The sequence below is a fragment of the Ptychodera flava genome, chromosome 6 (genome assembly GCF_041260155.1).
Source record: "Ptychodera flava strain L36383 chromosome 6, AS_Pfla_20210202, whole genome shotgun sequence".
Taxonomy (NCBI): domain Eukaryota; kingdom Metazoa; phylum Hemichordata; class Enteropneusta; family Ptychoderidae; genus Ptychodera; species Ptychodera flava.
Window position 1 is genome coordinate 12,849,913 of NC_091933.1, and position 17,118 is coordinate 12,867,030.

Here is a 17,118-nt window from a genome sequence, read left to right on the forward strand (position 1 = left end):
GTGGTGATTAAAAACAACGCAACAGTTATTACAGCTACACCGGCGGTAGGTTCATATCCAAAGCCCCGTACCGTCTGCCGCCGTCGCTTGAAAACAATCTCATGCACCCGGCCATATTGGCAGCTGGCCGGATGCATGACTTCCCGGAGAAGGCGAGCTGTCACGTTCAAGCTCAGGATATTTGTCGATCAAATTTCAATAAATTTACCTTACCTAGATGAAATTTTCTCTATAGGCTGAAATTTCGCCGAAGTTTGACAAAATTACATCGATTTTTCAGGTTCATATGCGACATTTTTGAGTTTTGAGTGCAGACAGAAATAAGTTTTGAGGCAACATGGCTGCGACCCCATGTTGACGCTTAGCCCTGCGTACGATGCTATGTGCTACAGCTAACACACAGCATCGTACGCAGGGCCAGCGAGAGAGTTGCCGACATCGACGGTTATTTACGAAAAGTGAATAAAAGACTGTCATTTTTGGAAGCGATCGAGTAGCTGAGGTAGGCTGGGATACGACTTGGGCCCAAGAACGCTGAATTTCGGCAGTAATTTGGCTTTTTACGTCAAGTCCCAAAATGGATTTGAAGTCACCGACCCAACGTACGGGTCTTTGCAGGGCTGTGGTGAGCGGGGCGGTTAGCTGTAGCGGAACACACAGCATCGTACGCAGGGCTAGTTGACCCCCAAGTGAAAATGTGTTCGCGATCAAATCTTCCTATTTTTTTCAGAATTTTCAACAAAATCATTGCTTCTTACATCTTTTGTAAAATATAAAATACTAAATAAACCTGCGATGTGCCATCTCTCCAGATTTCTAAAATATCGTTCGTTGACCGTTCGACGCAAACTTGTGACGCAGTCGAAATTCAATACTGACCGCCAAATAATCTTAATGAGACGAGATCAGTCTAGACATCCTCCAAATTATCCAACCATTCGCATTGGAGTTCAGCTCGCTTAGAGTATCATAACATTTTTCGGCCTTCTTTAGATCGACCCTAATATCTCCCATTTAGGAAATAAGTACACAAGCTACCTCGACAAAACTTCGTGCACCATCCAAGACCAAACGCACTACAAATCTGTCTTGACGTCATCATCTCCTTACATGGTAAATCGGCATACCGTATTTTTTAGCAAAGGGGACACAGATACGTCGGAGTATTCAGTTTCAAAACGTATTACATTGTGTGATGTTGTCAAAAAAAGTCATGTTACTGCAGTGGTATAAATTACAAAACACAAAAGTTCAAATCAGTTTATTTTGGACTGGCTTTACCCAACATTTCATATTGTTTCTTATGCCAGATTGACCACGTGCTTACTGGCGACCCCTTTTCATGCAAATTTTGTGTCAAATGATGTGTTCCCCTGGAAAAACAAACGTACGATTTCTAAATGAAGGAGGCGAAATTTGCCCTCAAGACTCGAAATCACCCCTATGGGGTGTACCTAGCTATTTTTAACGAGCTTCTCGAATCTGCAGCTCTATTTCAAAATGATGGTCTGGTTTTCTCAGCTCAAGGATAAGTGTTCTCCATCGCTGTGGGCATTACTATTCTCAACCGGGGGTACAGTTTCCAGTCGTAATGTTTTTCATTGTGTCCGGGATATAAAACCTTTCCTTTTCAAACTTTCTCTTTGATTAACACTAATCCACATCTTGTCAGTGATTAAACATGTTTCAAGTTTAAATGTTAAATTCTGGTCTCGAGCCCTCCTGTTCGACCAAACCGAAATTACCCCTCCCACTTTGGCTCGTCCAGTGGGTGTAGCAAGGGTCGTGCCATCGCCTAGGAAACGGAGGGTGCATTAATTGTTGCATTTCGATGCACATTTTGATTATATTCAGAAGATTTTGTGGCAAAAACTCAGATAGAGAAGCATTTATATTCACATCTCACTTATTCAAGACTGGCTGAGAGCAGCACTTCCATTCAGTTAACATCATTACGCCTTTTATTATGCCAAGAAAGATGAAGCCAATACATTTTGCCCTCCCTGGTCTCAGCCAGAAATGGTTATACCTTACAGAGTTTTTTCCCACGGAATGAAAACAAATGTACTTGGGCTTAGGCCCAAGTACAATAAAAACGCACTACACTACGTCTCAGTGCGCTTTACACATTTAAATCTATGAAAATACAAGCAAAGCGAGACAAGAAACGTAACGTATAAAAACAATCAATGAGCTAAAATGTACATTGTTCAAATTACGAAAATTTCTGCAGAGTAAAAACAGTGAAAGTAAAAGAACTGGTTAAAATTGTACGGAGTAAGCATCAGTAAACGTTAAAAATAAATCACGCATCATCGGTTACTGAAAAATGGTGAGCCTTCCAATACATTAGTAATAGTGCTTTAAAAAGGCGAGTCTTTACATCGCGCTTATGAATGACGTTAAAACACAGACAAATAGAGAGACAGACTGGCAACGGTTATTGTTCAAGGTGTGAAGCGTTTACGTAAGCCCTCCATGTTCGCCTCGCCTCACGTTGCTCTCGCCTCTCTTTTCCGAAGAGTGCCGACCATGCATCCTTCTGAAGTTTCAGGATTTTCGCCAATTTTTAAGCAAAAGTATGTTCGGTAAAGTTCGTGTTGTTGTTGTCGTGTGGCGCTGAGCGAAATTGCCCTGCTGGCGAAAACAGGAAAGTTTTGAGTTTCGGGAAAGTGAGTTTTTACCATTTAAAAATTCCTCTTACATTTTTATGAATATATAATGAGTGTGTTTGAACCATATTTGAAAGTATTTTATCGATACTGTCTGGTTTTACTCAATTGTTTATTTTCAGTTATATCGTCTTTTAAAAGTTCGTCATGGAAGAACGTGTTTATGAAACTGCTAGCATGTTTTTGATTGGCGTGAAGCAGTATTTCTGCCGTGAGAGCTCACAAAGTAAGCGACTGGCAGCAAGATGCCATCTTGTTGTACTTTTCGCATAATCTCGTGCAATTATAAACCACGAACAAAGTCTCAAAAAATGTAACACCTGTGAAGCTCATTGTAATTTGAAAAGGCCATAGTCTACCGAGACAACCATGAAACTAAAGGCATGCCGCGTTGCTAGTCTGTCTTTCTATTTGTCTGTGATTAAAATAACAACTATATGGTGTTAACGGACTAAAATGATGTCTCTATCCGAATCATTTTATAGCCTTACCCTAAACCTAACCTTGACCCTAACACTAGGCAAATAATAATATTTGTCTCTTTTTACATTTTTGTCTTTTTTAGTCAAAACCGGGTTGCATCGAAAGTTACACACATCTTCAGTTTCATGTTTTACAGGTAGAATGTGTGTTAGATGTTTCATAAAACATTTACTAATTCCTTCATCACCAACATATAAAATACACTCCATAAGGCTGTTTGAATTATAGACAGTGTCTATGCTATGTCAAAACAAAGTTGAAACTGTTTGGAAATAAAGATAATGAATCAGACGTCCTTTAAAATTAATTTTTAAGAGAGGGGTAATTGTCCGGGTGGTAAATGTCTTGTGTGGTAAGTGTCCGAGTGGTAAGTGTCCGGTGGTAATAGCCGGGGGGGGGTGGGGGGGGGGGGGTAAATGGTTGGTGGCAAATGTCCGGGGACGAAATGTCCGGGGGTAACTGTCCTGTTACTAGCTTTCGTTCTTCAGGAATTAGTCAGACAGCATCTCTCTGGGCGACCAGAGATGACTGACGACCAAAACTCAGTTTTAGCACCCGAAAATCAGACTTTCCACCATGTCAAGTTTCTCACTGAGGAAAAGTTTGAGAAAATACTGAATGGTTCTTCTAGCTGCAGCTGTATTTACTTCGATTATCGTTAAACTATCGAGATTTTTGAAGAACGGCACCAGGACTACGACTTGTGTCAGAACTTGATTGTCTAGTCGAGAGCATCATACTCGAGCTTAGGCTTGAGGCCCGAAGATAACCGGTGTTTGTGCAGTCGATCGAGACATTCTCTCCTACTTACACAGAATCGAAGTGATCGAATACTGACTGAAAAGAACACTAGCCCGCACGAGTCATTGAAATTAAAACAATGAACCTGACATAAGATGTTGGCCCCGATTTCGAATGATTGTTCTTCTTGATGCGTACGTGGGAATGTATTGAATCTTTCGCGTGCAGCGCGGATATCTACTGTTGAGAGTTTTTTAGAAGAGGGCTTCATACATTTAAAGAAAATGGCGGAATCTTGACAACTTTCTATCCTGGAAGGCTCATTATAGGATTATGACACATCGTCCATTTAGCAATTGACAATTCGTCTTGTTGTATATTGTAAGTGACATACTAAGTATAAGAATTTTTGTGACCATCGAATGCTATTTATTCATACAGTGCATCCCTTACAAATGTAAGGATTCCTTCGGGTATTTTAAACAGCAAGGAAAAAGAGGAATTAAGAAAGGAGAGAATTTCTCTCCTTCATAGAAACCATACAAAATTATGCAAGATCAATATTCAGCCAATTTTATCATCATTATAATGTCGGCGTATGTAAAATGTCTTAAAACCATGTCAAGACTGTGTTCCCAATTTCGACACGGCTGCCAAATTCATAGTATGTTTGACCCTTACAATTCTCATAGAAAGGCTTTTGACATGTCTATTCATTCGTCATGAACTAGCGGAGCTTAAGTTCACCACTCATTCGTGAACTCTATATTCAGTGACAGCAAAATGCTTAAATGACTGTATTTGAACAAATCGTTTGCCACTTCTCAATTTTTTCATACCTGGATTACTGAAACGGAACCCCTTCGTTCTAACTTTAAGACTAGTATTTTGAAAAGAACAACAAATACTTGGCTGGCGTTGATTTCATTATATTCATACCGACAGGAAATCGACAAACTATGTTAAATATGGATTGTTCATACATACATCTTCCATACATGTTCTCATTCAATATATATATCATTGATTTCTGTGGTACTTATTCTTTAAAACTGCAAATCTAGTGAATGACATCTGAGTCACAGATAATACGTAGTTTTAACGCGGTCAAGTAGCAAATAATCGCCGAAACTCTCTCACTTCGGCCACAGATATCTTACAATTTATTTTATCTTTACTGTTATTTTTATCAAACAGAGTGACTGTTTCCTTGCAAAACTAGATTAAGAAACATATCAAATTTAAGTTGTGAAATACTTAGAGGAAATACGCAGAAACAGCTAACTTAACACAACCTGGGTCTTGTTCGCAAGTCCGGAAGTGTTAATCGAAGATCGCACTTGTTTTGCCAACATTGAACGGACAAGTCTTAGAGTTTAAAGTTGTGTCCAATAAACTTTTTAACAACTTACCAAAATTGAACTTTCTTGCTATTTTCAGTTAATTCGTCATCGTAGGCAAGCGAGGGACAATGGCCCGGATGTAAGTAACTCTAACAATTTGCTTGGATCTACTACGTGAAATTACAAAGCATGTGTGGCCTCGGAAATAGTTATATCTCAATTAACATAAGCCTAAAGAAAAAACGTGTCCCTCGATTTATTTGCAAAGCTACAGAGGCAGCGAACGAATTGTTTTTGTTTGTTTGTTTTTACGAACCTGCAAATCTCCCAATAGTTACACTGTTACCGATGACTCGGAGTCTAGACTGTGCAAACTGTCCACAATATTAAAAGCATTGCAAATACATCGTTAACATAATACATTCTTGACATTTTTTACAGTGCTTCCAGAAGAAAAATAAATACCTGTAAAATATATACCACAAAAATTTCCTAAAGTAATTGAAAATAATTGCAATATAATTGTCTTAGTAATATCCACAAGTTGGGGTCTGACATTAGAGCTTTATTTTACTTGAACCCCATGTATTGGCAGTCAGCCGCAAGTTCCAAAAATACAAACTGGCTAAGGCTGAAGCGGTGATTCCGAGGAACATCTTAATAATTCTTCCTGGCCTAATCTCTTAAAATTTCTTATGTGCCTTACAAACCTATTACCTTCAGAGTGCCCTCAACCGGTCATGCGCTGTAAGGTTTCCTCTCGACCATTTGATATCAAAGTAGGATCATGCATTGTCCTTTAAAGCATCAAACCGACTACGGTGATGCGATGTTACATCCATGCACAAACTACACATTGTAAAGGAAGAGGTCAAATATCTTCCGTTGACACCTTTCACCCTCCGTAGTCACGCAGGATATCCCTCTGATGACACGGGCTTGCCATGGCGTCGGATAGATTCGATATATTCCCGCTAATTATATTTATGACTCCATCCAAGTTCTAATGTGCGGCCTCGTACAGTGTACTGGAAATCGTACACATATGACGACGAGGTCTCTTACCTATTTGCTTTATCTATGAAGGCATAAGGCTTTAAAGGGAGGGGTCGTCCCGTCTGCAGCTGCGCTACTTCTTTGTTGATAAGCATTGCCTCTTCCCAGAATTTGGTGATGAATGTAGTGCAAATGTGAAGCAAATTCAGCATTGGATGCATGTTCATAGTTCACCAAATTATATATGTAGCTTTCTAAGGGAATGGACAGAAATTATAGAAGGGCGATGCGAAAAATAGTGACCCTTCAAGTTTTTTGACGAAAAAATAATGACACTCCCGGATTTTCATGCTCGAAAAGTAGTATTGCGTGTCACATTCCGTATCGATAATATCTCAATTGACAAATAATTTCTCTCTTGACCTTTGAACTTTCAAAGATTACTTATTAACCTTTACAAATAATCACTTGGGTGAAATTCCAATATCATATTTATCGTTCCCATCTGTTCCTTTATATTGAAACATCCTATTCTCAAAACGTACATATATATCAATTATAAAGCATTTACAAAAGCACAGATTGAGCTCGTTTTGTATTGTATGAAAACTATTCACAGTTTCCTCATAGACTACAGTGTACCATGGATGAACATTTTCGGTGAAATTTCAAGATCAAATTTCTTGCACATATGTGCATTTGTAACCACCCTAGTCGTATTAAGTACATTAATACCAATTATAAAGTGTCTATAAATACACAGATTTAGGTAGTTTTGCATTGTATTGGAAAAAAATTGTTCACAGTTTCCTCATAGATTTCAATACATGTATACAGTGAATCAACATTTGTAACCCCCTATTCTTACCAAGTAGATTTATATCAATTATAAAAATCTATATATACACAGATATTGCTAGTTTTATATTGGAAAGAATGTTCATAGTTTTCTCATGCTCTACTAGGTATAGTGAATCAACATTTTTTGTGGAATCCAAAAAGCAAATTTATTGTACATACAATGTATTATTTATCTCCCACTGTAGGCAAACTTCAGGCAAACTACATTTACATAAATTATCAAACATACATAAATGTACAGATATAGCTTGCTCTGTAGGGGAAAATTGTTAATAGTTTGCCCAATAGATTCAATTGTATTATGATGTGATAGTTTTGGATGAAGCACTGTACCGACAAGATCTTGCCTTATTAGAGTTGCGATAGTTGCGCAAAAATGATGACCCTCCTCCAAAGGGATGCGTGAAATTTCATGACCCTTCAAAAATGTTCGCGCGATAAATAACAGCCAACCCACGCATAAAAACCCCTATCCCTCCTGCACTTTCTGTCAAGTCCCTAATCGCTACAAGACTTTACCATATAAACGTTAAGTGTGTCCCTTCGTTTACATGAACATACTGCAGCCGCGGTCACCAGTTTCGACACAGAGGCCATTTTAAACTTTTAGATATATTCAAAGGATGTTGGGATATGTTGTGCATACCCACACCCACTGTTAGGACGACCCCGCCCTGTAATTATGCAATACATTTAAGACACGATGTAAAACTCTTTCAACATGACAGAACATCAGACGTGAACGTGACGTTGGTTTGAATTGCTATCAGTCAATTGAGAATTTCTGTAACAGTGTGGTGTAAAACACCTATATTCTTTGAGCTTCAAAATGAGGAACGGGGGTCTTGTTCATTGCTTTAGACCCCAACGGTTACAAACACTTAGAGAGCGTGACCTCCGTTGATAGACCGCAACCTATTTCATATATTACATGCCAAGGAACACAGGTGTACAATGTATAGCCGTGATAATCCTGCACACCTCATGTTTTACATCAGAGTCGTAACAAAGCAGTCGCTCTCCATTGCATTTAAAAAAGTAGTTTTTACTCCTCAACGTTACAGAAATGCACAAGTGACTACATGGCCATTCAAACCAACGTTGAGTTGACCCTTAACGTCTTTTGTCTGATCTTGAGGATGAACGTAATAAGACTTTCCCTATCGCTTACTGTAACACCACGTAGGTCATCATTCGTAAATTCCACGTCACTTCCCGAATTACGTCACGATTTGCCAGCACTGAAGTTGTGAGCGTCGTCGCAAATAGAGCAAGCCATTCCAAGGAAGTAAAGTTTGAAATGGAGATACCAGAAACAGCATTCACTACAAAATTTACCTTGTAAGTTGGCTGATCTTTTTATTCACATTTTCAATAAAAACAGTTTTCACTTCGGCTTTTTCTATGGGGTACACTTAAGATTTTACTTCTCTATTCAAATGTATTAAATTCAAATAAATCTGAAATAAAATGAAATGGTTATATTTCACCTGTTATTTGGAATGGAACAGTGTCCGAAAAAGATGTACGTGATGGACGGGTAATTTGATAAGCCTAATATTAATTCTCATTAATTAGTTTGGCGTACGCCCTTCGAATGATCTGAGAGTACAGCACTCTGTAGATGTTTTGAGTTTTTGTGTGTTCATACAGCTTTGCTTACACGGCTAACCTTGTTTTATCTTTTCTTCAGAAAAATCGGGAATGAAACATACTCTGGGAAAGTACAAGAGAAGAAAGACGCCAGGAGAACCTACGCCACAGCTCGGGAGAGTGGGAAAACGGCTGGCCACGTTGCTGCGCGACCAAGGTGAGAAACAATATACTTAGTTATTATTCCATAATATGTTTTTTCGTTTATCATAGGAAAGTACAAGTGACGTAAGGGACTGGACATAAATTACAGGGGGTGGGGCCGGTGATTTTCGAAACAGCGCTGCATCAAAAATAGTGACCCTTCAAAAAATCATGCACAAAAATTAGTGACCCTCCCCCTTATCCGTGCATGAAAATAAGTGACCCTCCCCTGTTACTCAATACCCCCCCCCCAACAAACCCGCAATGTGTTCAATACCTCCTTCTGACTTGCTATACTTTTGAAGTCCCCTCCAAAAAGGAAGGCAAAATGCGGCCGATATAAGGCTTTGTCCAACAAATATCAAATCATATGTGTGTGATAATTCATGTAAATCTACTTTGCTTGAAGTAGCAGGTAAAAAGTGCATGCATGAACAAAAAATGTAATTTTTAGATTTCATTAATAATGTCGATTCGCTATGCATGGCAGCCTATGATGAAAAGATTAATATTTTTTCCCCAATACAAAACTAGGTAAATCTGTGCATTTATGTTTACCTAATTATTAGTATTAATGTTCATGATTAGACTAGAGTGGTTTGAAGTCCATGGTTGTGCAAGAAATTTGATTTTGGAATTTCACTGAAATGTCAATTCACTATGCATGGCAGCCTATGATGAATAATTTAAATAATTTTAAATAATTTTAAATAACTTTTTAAATAATTTTAAATAATTTTATCAGTCCATCATCCAACGGGCGTTAGCCCAATTACAGGATGAGGTACGCAATCATTTCTAGTCGTCGGTCGCGTGAGCGAGGAACACAGCGCTTATGTTTGTGTACGGAGCAAAAGTCAGATGACCTCACACAACACGTACCTTCCAAGAAGTTATACATGATTTCAAAGACATAGGCCCAGAAATTTAACTACGATAAAGTTACTTTATTTTTCGAGAACAAACATCGACTGAATCTCAAAGGCGCGAAAAATGTTTAACGTCGCACCCTACCGTACCCGTGTTGCAATGCTAAAGGAACCCACGGTAATGCGAACAGCTTCGAGTTCGTTGTTTCTGAAAGTTATTCACATAATTCCTGGGGAATTTACAAGCATTACATTTTTGGGTTTTCGTACTTCGGGTTATTATTGTTGTACTCTATAAAAATATTGATTTCATCACACGACTTTTTAGGCTCAGCTCAGATGAGTTCAGCGGCCTGGATGAGCACTTGACTTCCCTTGTTACATTGGAAACTGCACGTCTACCTCGTGAAAACACTCTTTGCGTCGAAAGTTCAGTCGGTTGGTCCATACAGACACGAACCCCTTTCGGCGCCAAACTAAAACAGAAGGACTCAAAATTGTCAAAGTTGATATATTTTTTCAGACAAATATAGAAACAGACTAGCAACGCGGCATGCCTTTTGTTCCATTGTCGTCTAGGTAGACTATTACCTTTTCATATTAAAATGAGCTTCAAAGGTGTTAAACTTTTTAAAGACTTTGTTTGTGGTTGATAATTGCACGAGATTATGCGAAAAATACGACGAAATGGCATCGTGCTGCCAGTCGCGTAGCAACCATAGTTACTTTATGAGCTCTCAGGGCAGAAACACTGCTTCACGCTATTCAAAACATAACACGCCATAAGTTTTATAAACATGTCCTTCCTTGACAAATGTGTAAAAGACGGTATGACTGACCGTAAACCATTGAGTAAAACCAGACAGTATCGATAAAAGACTTTCAAATTTGGTTCAAACACACTCATTATCTATTCATAAAAATATGAGAGGAATTTTTAAAACGGTTAAACTCACTTTCCTGAAGCTAGAAACACTCCCGTTTTCACCAGCACGCCAATTCCGCTCAGCACCACACGACAACAACAACACAAACTTTGCCGAACATACTTTCGCTTAACAATTTGCGAAAGTCCAGAAATTACCGAAGGATGCATGGTCGGCAGTCTTCGGAAAAGAGAGGCGAGAGCAACCTGAGGCAAGGCGAACATGTATGGGTTGCGTAACCGCTTCACGACGCCTTGAGCAATACCTGTTGCTAGTCTGTTTCTATATTTGTCTGTGATTTTAAATATTTTCTCTTCGGACAAATTTTAATCTCGGGAGAAATACAGGCCGCCATGTTGTTTGTTTACATTGAAGAGAACATCGAAGATCGAGGGTAATATACTTTCTATGACTGTCGAACTATTCTCTTGGTCAGCTTGTCCGTCCGTATTTCTGTCTTCAAAATTCATAAAATGACTTTACTAAATTACGGTGCTGTAGGCTATTGCACATTGAAATAACAATTATACCATGAGCCACGAATCAGTCAAATCAGATGCAATGAACCATTGACGTCATCCAAATCAGCCACAATGAAACTCGTTTCTCGTTGTACAAGGCGTGCCTCATATTTTTTGCCTGGAGCATAACGTAATCATAGACATTATTACCTTCATTATTGACACACCCATGGCCCTTAACTGCTGATTTATGCCCACTTATGTTTATACAAAGGCAAAACCAGCTCTACCAATGGTTGTAAATTAGAGTTTAGGATTAACACCCTGCGTTCAAGATTGTGATAACGTTACCGGGTATAACACTGGACCATATATAATGTCTTGTTCCGAGAATTTATTTGTCTTATCAACAACAATGTGCTTCCGTAATGACGTCTGAATAATTATGTCGAATCCTACTAAGACCGACAAATAGACGATAGGGAACTAAGCAGACAATTGCGAACAGACAGACAGAGAATTCAGTAAATTTTATATTGGATTAGAACTCACAACGTATGTCATCTAGTCATCTAGCAAAGACATCACAGTCAAACCCAATCGGCCAAATTCCCACCTTTAAAAAGAGTGATTCAAATATTCTGACTGCGACCGCTCCACAATCTGTAGAGTTCTTGATGCACTCGTATTTTTGTCTGGAGCACTCTCACACATCGTACACAAACTTTATCGGAGCAATGAATACATCGAAAGTCACGCATCGCACGCAAACTTGATCAGGGCAATGAATACATCGAAAAGATGGAACGAGAGATTAGTTGAGAAAATTTCTCAATACCTGTTTAGCATTGATTCAATGACAAAGCTGAAAATTTCTTCATCCAGAGTGAGAGAGGCGGACAACTTTCAAGTGTCTATGAACGTTGAGGCAGGAGCCGAAGCCCACTTCGTTCTCACCTACCAAGAAATGTTGTTCAGACGTCGTGGAATTTATGAACACCGAATAAGTATACGGCAAAATCAAGTACGTACTTCAAGTTTTCTATGTAATGAGTGACTAAATATTGAGTTCTCATAATAAGATTTCATCAGTTGAGGGTTCGAGATCAGATCGAGGGCTGCTTCATAATTTTATTTAGATAATTTTACAGGAAGACTAAAGCTTCCTTTGTGCAAATATTAAAGTAATGCTAACAGTGATATTTTCATTAACAGAGATATACAACACTGAGTACCCCCCCAAAAAAATATTTTTTCGTCCGGGCAAAACATACATGTAAGCAAGTCACAATTCCATGACAAATATTATGTCCCTTCAAACAATGAATGCTAGGGATCGGGCAAGAACCGCACAAAGGAAGTTCAACAAATTTCTATTTCCCTTTTCTTTGTCACTTATCCTTCACTGTGTACACCTTCTCGGAACTATTTTCGAACTGTAAGTTAATTGGTGTATTGTCATGATACATGCATTGCGTTGAAAATCATGTTTACTAATAATTTTGTCTACTCTTGCTGTCGTTTAGATTTCCTTCTTTTGCTCTCATTATATCCGTTACCTTGGCAATGTAAAGAAAAACTAAGTCAATTTATGGTATCTACCAGAAAAACAATACACTGACAGTTGTTTTAACACACAATAACCTCGATGTAAATAACCATAAGGCTATTAACAATAGTAGTATGCAGACTGGGGGTTCTGGCTCACTTATCTTATTAAGCTTTAATTTAAAATATTACGCCAAACACCAATTGGGTGTTGAGGAAGGCAGCAGACCCCTCCCTATACTCCCTAAACCCTTACAGCGTGTGAGACTTGTATTAATTTGCACTTAATACTGTCAGATATAAGATCGATGAAGGGTATACCTTATGCTATTATTAGTGAAGATGTGAGCAAGTGGCTTCTGATTGGCTCTTGGCAGCTGTGCGGCCGGAGCTGCATGAACGAGTATTGTAGGATCCACAACTCTAGGTTCAGATGGCAGAATGAAACAAAAGCCTGCCTTAAATGCGGGGTGTGCATTGTGAACCAGCTTTCTTTGTGTAGGGGGTGCGGGTATGACAGCAAAAATGTGAACGTTTGGTGGATAAAACAAAGCAAGATGATGAGGCAGAGAAAACAGGATATGATAGTTTGCAAGAATGAATTGCCGTTTAAGGCAACTACATTTGAATGTTATGTTAGAGAAAAAATCCTATATATATTACCTATAAGTATACACATTAGCTATGGCTTATAACTGAGGACCTGGTCTGGGGATGACCTTACCTTCTACCGCACATGTCATGAAATTAAGTACTACCTGTTGAGCTGGCAGATAGATGCTGTTGAAAGGCATGGAAAGGCATCATCTCGGAGCTGACCCCTAGCCTTCTTGAATGGTATATGACCCCAGATCAGCCTGAGACTCACTGAAGAGCTGCAGGACCTGGGGGACTGAAGTTCCAGTTGGCGCTGAGAGTTCACCTTAGGCTAAACAAACCAGATGGTGACCCAGATCACTCAGAGCCTGTGTTATGCAATAGGCAATAGGTGTTTGTACAGGCCAGTGAGATTGATGAGGTACTAGACGAGATCTTCCCCACTCCCCTAGAGATGTTGGAAACGTTGACACAGAGGGGCTCAGGCTGGGTGGTTGGTAGAGTTACTACCTTGTGGCTGGACATCACTCAATAAAAGCCCCTGAGGGGCGGCGCTTACATCACATTACCAGCAGCCCTCAAAAAACAGAAGTCGATCACTAACATGAAAGACAAAGATGACAACTGCCTCCACCGGATGCTTCACTAGACTTTGTTTCATGCATAGCATGAATATGGATAGGCCATCGATGACGAGGCCTTCGATGGTATCTATGCCCCTATACCAATCACCTAGATTGGCATGCTGGAGAGGCAGAGATGCCTGGCATAAATGTCTTTGGCTGGGACAAAGACGCCATTGTCCTCAACATCAGCAGGCAGGGAACTGCCCACATCAATATAGTGTTTATTGAGGTGGCTGGGAAATGCCACTAAACCAGGGTTAAAGACTTTAACCGGTTGCTGTATGACCAGACAGAGCAAAGGGAACACAGACACTATTGCATGTGCTGCCTCAACGGTTACACCAGGCAGGACCTGCTATAAAAACTGAGCCTGAGTGCCAGGGGATTTGATGGACAAACATTATAGCCCGTGGGCTAGAGATGGTCTACGTGCACCCCCCACAGGATAACAAACCTGTATTTTTCAGAACCCTTGGAATCCCTAGAATACGAAATGGAATTTTAACAGAAAAAATATAGGGATGCAATAGCTGTTATGGTCATGTTTTGAAGGGTACCGCAAAATCACGATTTTTCAACCCACATGCATTTTCGTCAAATCTGTCTTCTTGTAAGTCATCTGCTGAGCTTATTTTTTAACATAACCTCACTTGTTTGGTATCATTTGAAATACAATTATTTCTCTTTAAGATGAAATATTGTACTATGCAATATCTTCTACAGCTTTTGTGAAATATGACCAAAACGTACCCCATACCCAAGTGTTTAACATTACAAATTAGAGTAAATTTCAAATTCTACAAATTATTTAGCTAGGCATAATAAAAAATGTAATGCTTTGTATGGAATATGTTTTATTTGGTACAGAGACATGTCAGAAATATGAAATAGGCTTTTAACAGAAAAAATGTTGGACTCTACGGCTGTAACAGTAATATTTTGAAGGGTACCGCAAAATCACAGTTTTGCAGCTTTGCATGCATTTTTGTTAAACCTGTCTTCCTTTAAGTCATCTGCTGAGCTTGTTTTTGAATATAACCTCATTTGTTAGGTTTTGTTAGAAAGATAATTTACTAGTCTTTGAATTGCCATATTGTAACATGCAATATCTTGTATAGTTTTCATGAAATATGACCACAACTTACCCCATACCCCAAAGTTTACATTGAAAATTACAGTCATAGCTAAAATCAATGTCTACCAAATTTTTTAGCTAGACACATAAATCTGGCCATTTTTGCTATTAAATCTTTTTTATTTTGTACAGGGACATATCAGAAATATGAGAGAGAATTTTAACAGAAACAATATTGGGATTGCATGGCTGTAACAGGCATTTTCTGATTTGTACCCCAAAATCACAGTAATGTAGACTGATATGCGTTTTGGTTAATATTGTCTTATTGTAGCTCATCTTCTGAGCTTATCTAATTATATAACCATATTTGTTTGGCACCATTGGAAAGCTAATCTATCAGTTTTGAAAATGACATATTGTAATATAGAATATCTTGTATAGTTTTTATGAAATATGACCAAAACTTACCCAGTATCCCAAAGTTTATATCAAAAATGTCTTTCGTAGCTATCGTCAAATTCTACGAATTTTTTAGGTAGACATAATAATAAGGGTAATATTTTGTATGGAATCTTTTTTATTTGGTACTTGAACATGTCAGAAATATGAAATTGAATATTAACAGAAAAATATCGGGATTCTATGGCTGTAACAGACATATTCTGCGGGATACTGCAAAATCACAGCAATGCAGACTCATATGCGTTTTGTTAATTTTGTAACAACTTAACCGGCTATTGAACCACTCTTTATTTGGGAGTGGAGATTTAGCAGAGCGATTCTCTCTGTGGCCTCTCCGCTAGGCGACTGATGCCGTATGTTGTGGGTTCGAACACGATTGAAAACTAGCCGTATTTGTGTCATTGTAGGTCATCTGCTGAGCTTATTTTATTACATAATCATGTTTATTTGTTAACATTGGAAAGGGAATTTATTAGTTTTTAAAAGGACATATTGTTATATGCCATATCTTATATACTTTTCATGGAATATGACGAAAACTTACCCCATACCACAAAGTTTATATCGAAAATTACAGTAATAGCTATCGTCAAATTCTACCAATTTTTTAGCTAGACTTAACAAATAAGGCAATGCTTTATATGAAATCTTTTTATTTGGTACTGGGGAATGTTAGAAATATGAAATATACTTTTAACAGAAAATATATTGGGACTCTACAGCTGTATCAGTCATATTTTAAAGGGTCCCGCAAATTCACACTATTGCCAACTCTCATGCCTTTTTGTTAAATTTGTCTTCTTATAAGTCATCTGCTGAGCTTGATTTTTGACATAACCTGGTTTATTAGGTATGAATAGAAAGGTAATTTAATAGTTTTTAAAATGACATATTGTAATATAGAATATCTTGTTTAGGTTTCATGAAATATGACCAAAGCTTACCCCATACCCCAAGGATTACTCAGCAAATTTCAGCGAATCTGAAACTCTACGATTTTTTGCAAGTTATTAACTTTGTATACAAAAGGCAATACTTGTATGCAACCAATGAAATCGTGTTTTTGTTACAAAAGTATGTCACAAATATGAAATTAACTTTTAACAGGAATATAATATGATTTTGTAGCCTTTTGGATCATATTTGGAAGGGTACCCAGGTATCATGGCAAAATTAGCTGAAACACATACATTTGCCATATATGGGTTCCCCCTCCAAAAATGATCCAAATGGCTACTAAATTGTATCATCTTCCCGTTAAAATTTAATTTTATACTTGTGACATACTTTTGTAACAAACAAATCAGATTTCATACATTGCCTTTTGTATTATGTGTAGCAAAAAATGGTAGAATTTAAGATAAGCCGTAATTTGCGATTTGAACGTTTGGGGTATGGGGTAAAGTTTGATCATATTTCAGGAAAAGTGTGAAGGACATTGCATATTACAATATGTCATCGTAAAGAAGAATAAATCGCCCTACTAATGATACCTTACAAGCCAGGTTATGTTACAAAATAACCTCAGCAGATGACTTACAAGAAGAATAATATAACAAAAGAGGTGCCAGTCTGAGGTACTGCGATTTTGCGTTACCCTTCAAAATATGTCTGTTACAACTATACAGTCTATTTTACATTTCTGTCATGACCAAGTA

General features: G+C 38.2%; 1 protein-coding gene across 6 annotated transcripts in view; it reads left to right on the forward strand.

Annotated features, from left to right (window-relative positions):
* LOC139134873 (inter-alpha-trypsin inhibitor heavy chain H3-like) overlaps window positions 1-17,118 on the forward strand; it is a 52,369-nt gene that overhangs the window by 5,579 nt on the left and 29,672 nt on the right. For 5 of the 6 annotated variants that reach the window (XM_070701947.1, XM_070701950.1, XM_070701951.1 and 2 more), the window contains exons 2-5: window positions 5,337-5,378; window positions 8,283-8,437; window positions 8,790-8,906; window positions 12,035-12,173. In XM_070701947.1, coding sequence (XP_070558048.1) covers window positions 5,337-5,378; window positions 8,283-8,437; window positions 8,790-8,906; window positions 12,035-12,173 — 453 coding nt within the window. The remainder of the gene's footprint in view (window positions 1-5,336; window positions 5,379-8,282; window positions 8,438-8,789; window positions 8,907-12,034; window positions 12,174-17,118) is intronic. The other variant, XM_070701948.1, reaches the window with a different exon arrangement.